Source organism: Populus nigra, chromosome 9, assembly GCF_951802175.1.
Source record: "Populus nigra chromosome 9, ddPopNigr1.1, whole genome shotgun sequence".
NCBI classification, from domain to species: Eukaryota; Viridiplantae; Streptophyta; class Magnoliopsida; order Malpighiales; family Salicaceae; genus Populus; species Populus nigra.
Window position 1 is genome coordinate 13,794,772 of NC_084860.1, and position 6,065 is coordinate 13,800,836.

The 6,065-nt window shown below is 32.7% G+C and overlaps 1 protein-coding gene across 1 annotated transcript; it reads left to right on the plus strand.

The window, feature by feature from the left end:
• Positions 1-3,610: 3,610 nt before the first annotated feature.
• LOC133702774 (F-box/LRR-repeat protein At4g14103-like) lies at positions 3,611-5,204 on the plus strand. Its single transcript, XM_062127091.1, has 2 exons — positions 3,611-4,802; positions 4,936-5,204. The coding sequence occupies exons 1-2, from the start codon at positions 3,611-3,613 to the stop codon at positions 5,202-5,204; spliced, it is 1,461 nt and encodes a 486-aa protein (XP_061983075.1).
• Positions 5,205-6,065: the final 861 nt, after the last annotated feature.

The window sequence follows — 6,065 nt, forward strand, 5'->3', positions numbered from 1 at the left end:
GGGACAAACCAACAAAATTGTTGAGAAATGAAAATTCATTGGTGATTTTGGAGGTGCTTTAATTTTTTTAGAAATTCTTAAAATCACTGATGAACTCACCAATGAAATTAAAAATTGTTATTGGTGAGTTTATCAGCAATTTGATGACATGTTAAATCACTAACAGATTTATCGATAAAAAAATTTAATTGGTGTATTTTAACCCATATATGTTGAGCAATTTCCCTTATTTCATCCCCTCTCTCACATCTATATATCTCTAGAATGGAAAACATTGTAATAAGCGATGGCAACATTCTCTCTCTCCATCAAAGGCAACAAAGTTCTCTTTCTCTCTTTACCCCTTAAGGTTTGATATCTTCATTTTCTTCCATAGATATGCTTAAATTCATTGGTTTTTTCTTGTTTGTTTAACTTAGAATGCATGTTTAAGTACTGTATCCATGTTTATTTGCAATTAATTTCATTATTCTACTTAAGTTTTGGTAGGGATATTAATATCCCTAAATTTTAGGTTTATTAGGGTTTGTGATTTGAATATGGATAGCTTAGATTTGATGTTTTTTTTTTATTTGTTTAACTTAAAATGCATGTTTTAAGTACTCTATTCATGTTTATTTGCAATTAATCTCATTATTCTACTTAAGTTTTGCTGGGGAAATGATAATCTCTAAATTTTAGGTTTGTTAGGGTTTGTACTTTGAATATGAAAATGTTGGTTTGAGTAATTCTTGGTGATTTTGTGTAGAAATAACATTATTAAGAAGCAAATTGAAGAAATTAAGGCCAACTATATATGGGGTTTAGGCCATGGATGATAAGTTCTTATGTTGTTATTTTATATATTTATGAATTTAAAGTGGGTTTTATAGAAATAGTTAAACTTATGCTTGTGGGTAATGATTTGATTAAGAAAGTTGCAATAACCCAATTTTGGTTTCTCTAAAAATTTCTTATAATTTATTTTATTTAGAAAAATCCAAAAAATTAATTAAAAGTTTAAAATTCAAAAATATATTTTTCTTGAATCAGCCGTCTTTTTTCATCAAAATTGAGTTCACCAAGTCAATATGAGTTAAACCATGTTTAAATTGAGTCAAAACCGTTATTTTTTTTTTTTTTTTATCAAAACTAGGTCCATCAGATTGATACTAGTTGAAAAATATTTTTCAGTATTTGAACTTAATTTTTCGATAATCAAATTGATTTTTAGTGATTGAAACATGGTTTTTTTAATATTTATTTAAGTTTTTAATTTTACCTGTATATATATTTATTATTATATATAGCAAAACAAAAATTAACAATACATATGTTTTTTTTTCAATGGAGCAATTGGTGTAGGTAAAACTTTTCTTCAAGATGCTCGATGTCTTTTATCGTGTCTCTCACTCAAAGGCCATAAAATGTTGTGTCTCTTACGCGCTGCATGTAAAAGCTAGTGCAAAATTAGCAAAAAGAAAGAGAAGGAATGTAATATGAATATTATTAAGAAGTGAAAGATACTATTTTTTTTTTTGTTTTTCTTCACCTTAGTAAGATATTGATTAAAAAAACAATTAAGAAAACACCTAAAATATACCAACAAGTGAATGCCATAGTAATTAGATCTGAACCCTTGATTGGATCTGATCTAATACGACTTACCACAATGGATTAAAACTCAAATCCATCTTAGGCTTTAAAAAATCTATCATTTGATCCTATCTTTCTACATCACCTGGTGTACCAAGCATTCAATGCATCTTATCACACCAAAGCAAATATTTGTCAATCAAGATATTCAAATCAATTTTTAGATCAAGTCAACCGCAGCTGAGGGATTAATTCAGAAGTGATCTAGTAGTTCATAAGCTCTAGGTGCACTAAATTACCATGCTCAACTCCACACCGTAACAAACCTCAGAGACTCTTTCTCCTCCCGCTAGTGATTCTCCATTCTCCTTAGAGTTAAATGTCCCAACTTCGACCACCGCAAGTTGTTAAACCACCACAAAAGACTCCTTTTCTCCTCGCAAGCAAACCCTAGGTGGTCTTCATCTCTTTCACCACCTTATCTTTCTGGAAAAATCCATAATTACCTTTGGCCACCCAAAGCTTTAGACAATCAATTCTCTCTCCTCGACCATCAATGACCAACATCACCATCACCATAGGAATCCTCTCACCACAATATACCAGAAGCTGACCTTGTTTGCCTGAAATATCACCGTAAAATTTCACCCCTCTAATAGTGGCCATGTGTTAGCTACATGTACCAATAAGGGTATTTTTATAATTTGCAGTGAAATTCAAGGGTATTTCAATCCTTTTCCTATACAATGACACTCAGGTAATTTTGGGGAATTTTAGGGGTATTTTATTTGCCTTTTTATATATGTATTTGTATTATTTTTTTGTATTTTGTAAAATACCTAAAAAAAAATATAAAAAAAATAACGATATGGGTCCAACACCTGGTTTATCCCATCATCATGTGCGGGTATAAAGCCCAATTCTCAAATATGAGTCATGCCCATAGCTATTCCAACATAATCTTCCTTTTTAGGGAGAAATGTTATTCTTAGACACGTCACTTTAAAAAAAAAATAGGACTACTATCAAAATTTGAAAAACAAATATGGATTTTGCCTTTCTTTTTTTGTAACTTGGACATAACTCTCCCTTTTTAGGGTTAAATATCAACATTTCGAGAAGTTTTTTATTTTTAGGGATTGATGTTATTTTTTAATATGTCTTCTATTTTTAGGGACTGACGTTAACTTTAAAAAATAAATTGCAAATAAGTTAAGAATATTATAGAATTTGAATAAAAAAACACAAGTAAGGGTAAACTTTCACTTAAAAGAACGTTTGAATGGTGATGTTTATATTTTCTTAATCATAACTAACTTAATACCTGAATCTTTGGGTCCTATATGTATTTTTTTTTGTTGGAACGAGGCAGACTCTAAGGTGATCAAGTGAGTCTAGAAAAACCGTGTCAATTTTTTCAGCATACCTGCGGGATGTTGCCCCAAATTGATAGGTAGCTTGTTGGTTGTTATCTAGGAGATTCCTTCAGTTATATTAACACGTGTCACTCGTTCATGAGAGGGGTTCGTTAGAGGCAGCCTTGGAGCTCACTGTATAAATCCTCCTGATCCCCTCCTCTCTCTTTCTCTTCCTTCTCTCTGAATTGCTGTGGATAGCTGGGTAGGATTACATCGCCATTACTGTCAAGTCAAGCCCAGGCCAAACAGCACTATCACCATTGATTCTCCTCAGAAAAACTAATATCTTTGCCCCAATAAAGTCCTCTCTGTTAATCTTGGTTAGTGTTTAGTTTCTTTTTCTTAATTACATACCTTCTTGATTGATCTTGTCGTCGTCCTTTCTTGGACTTTTTTTTTGTTGTAATTTTCTCTTTTTCTTCGAACCATTCAACAACATGCATCTTTCTTCTAATTCTAACTGGTTTCTCCTTTCATTTCTTTAATTTATTTTACAAATGATATTATAATTTGATTAACGATTTTCCTCTTATATTATTCCAAGTGTGGTATGATTTGTTGGTTTCTTTTAAGTTACTTTGATTTTAAAGATTTGATCTTTTTCACCTTTCCAGACAATGGCCAAAGACGATAAACGAAAACGCTGCGAGGAGGTGAATAAAGATATGATTAGTGGCTTGCCTAATGTGATAATTGGTCATATACTCTCGTTTCTTCCTACTAAAGATGCTCTGTGTACCTGCATTTTGTCCAAAAGTTGGAGAGAACTCTGGAGATCACTTTCCAATTTTGATTTTGATGATCGCACATGGAAAAGTAGGATCATCTTTGGGAATTTCATGGATAGGTTCTTTTATGTTCATAACTCGCGTGAAAACTCCATTACAAAATTTCGTCTCCGCGTACATGGAAACTATCCTTCTTCCCGTTTAAGTCAATGGATTGATGCAGCGATTAAGGACAATGTTGAGGAGCTTATACTTTGGATACCTCTACTTACTCATGTTCCGTTGCCTCGGAGAGTTTTTAGTTGTGAGAAATTAGTGGTTTTGAACCTTAGATATGGAATTGATATTGATCTTCTTGGTGTTGGTGTGCGCTTTTCATGTCTCAAGGTCCTTCATCTTGAAGGCCTCCCGATTCTTGACGATCTTGCTTCCATAGAGAAACTATTAGCAGGTTCCCCAGTCCTTGAAGAACTGAAAATCGAACATGAATATTGTCGATCCAGGAACGCTTTACGTGTATGCTCAAGCTCACTGAAACGCTTGACCATAAGATTCACGCGTATTCGTTATTACAGGAAGGATCCTGGTTGCAGAGCACTCACTCTTGATACCCCAAACCTAGAGCTTCTTATACTAACTGATTTCGTGTCCGAGGAGTTAAACATGCAGCAACTTCCGTGCTCACTAGTCGAGGCATCCATCAGTGTTGCTTTTACACATTTCTTCATCATACAACTAGATACTTATATTGACATGGCGGTTCAGTTCTTGAGACTGATCATGCCTATTGTCAGGATCTTACGCTTGTGTGGGACTACTATGAGGGTAAGTTTCTTCCTCATTTTACTGTTGTGCTTAAATTGTCAGCGGTCTGATGACGCACCCCCTCACATGTTTACCCCTATACAGATTTTATCAAACGCGGTTCGTAAGAAGTTGCCTCGATTCGAAGATCTGCCTAATTTTCAGAACTTGACTCGTTTGGAGATTGAAGCTAGTGGAGATTGTCGTTGGATGGTTTTGCATGAGATACTCAAATGCTCTGTTAAGCTGGAAGTCTTCATCTTATACAAGGACGACAAGGTTAGTTCCTACAAGATAAATACGTGCGCAATGTTTTCTGGAAGCATGATCGGTATTGTTCTTCTTCTTACTGGCTTTAACCGTTCAGGCTAAGGATACTCCCAAATGGCGAAGTCTTGTATGCCCTAATTCTTCGGTAATTCCCAAATGGCGAAATCCTGAATTCGCGCCACGGTGCATGAGGTCAAGCCTTAAAGTGATTGAGTGTGTAGATTTTGAAGGGGATTTCGCGGAGATAGAAATGGCGGAATATTTCATAAAGAACGCACTGGTCTTGGAGAAGATGGCTATCAGATTTGGATGGGGCATGACTCGTAATTCAAAAGAACGTGTTGCCAAGAGGCTGTCAGGGTGTCAAATAGGCTCCGAAGCATGTCGAATTACATTTTCATCACCTTGATTTAGTTTTTTTTTTTTTTTTAATTCCTTTTCTGTTAGAGATTGCTCAACGAGGAAGAGAGAATGCAAACCCATATTTGATATCCATGTATATGGATGAATTCTTTTTGTTGTTCTAGTATAAAATTGTGTATCAAATACACAATTTTAAAAACTTGGATACTTGGATGAATTCTTTTTGTTGTTCTAGTATAAAATTGTGGTTAGAATCTTTTAAAAACTTAGATACTTGGAGAGAAAGAAGTATTTGGGTATTAAACAATCAGCGCTAGCTAATGTTATGCATAAAATTGTGTTTAATTCAATAATATATTTAATTAAATTATCAAAAAATAATAATTTCCTTAATTTTACTATCAGTTTTTATTTTATTTTATTGAGGTGTTCTTGCTAGTGGCAAGTTATAATATATATGAAATCCTAACCTATATTTGCAATTAATGAAACAAAAGTCATTGAATTTCATATATCTATTTAAATTAGTAGATGGTTTTGTGTGAAATTAATATTTAATTAATGTAAACTTAACAATATATCCTAGCTATAACATAAATGAAGTAACTCTACTTCATTATCTATAGCATAACTCAATATTCCATTGCGCCTTTAATAAAATATATCTAACAAAGAATGTTATAAAATCTAAGCCACATAAATTTTTTAAAAAAAGTGATTTGGAAAAATCGATTAAAAAATCAATCTTTCAAGAAATTCAAATTTCAAAATATTGATGATGTGAAAAGGAAACAAAATCAATTCATGAGATTCCTAAAGTATAATATTTTTTATATTTTTTTCAAGCATTTGATTCCACTTAAATATATTGTATTGTCTAGAATATCATATTTACAAATTTCTCATA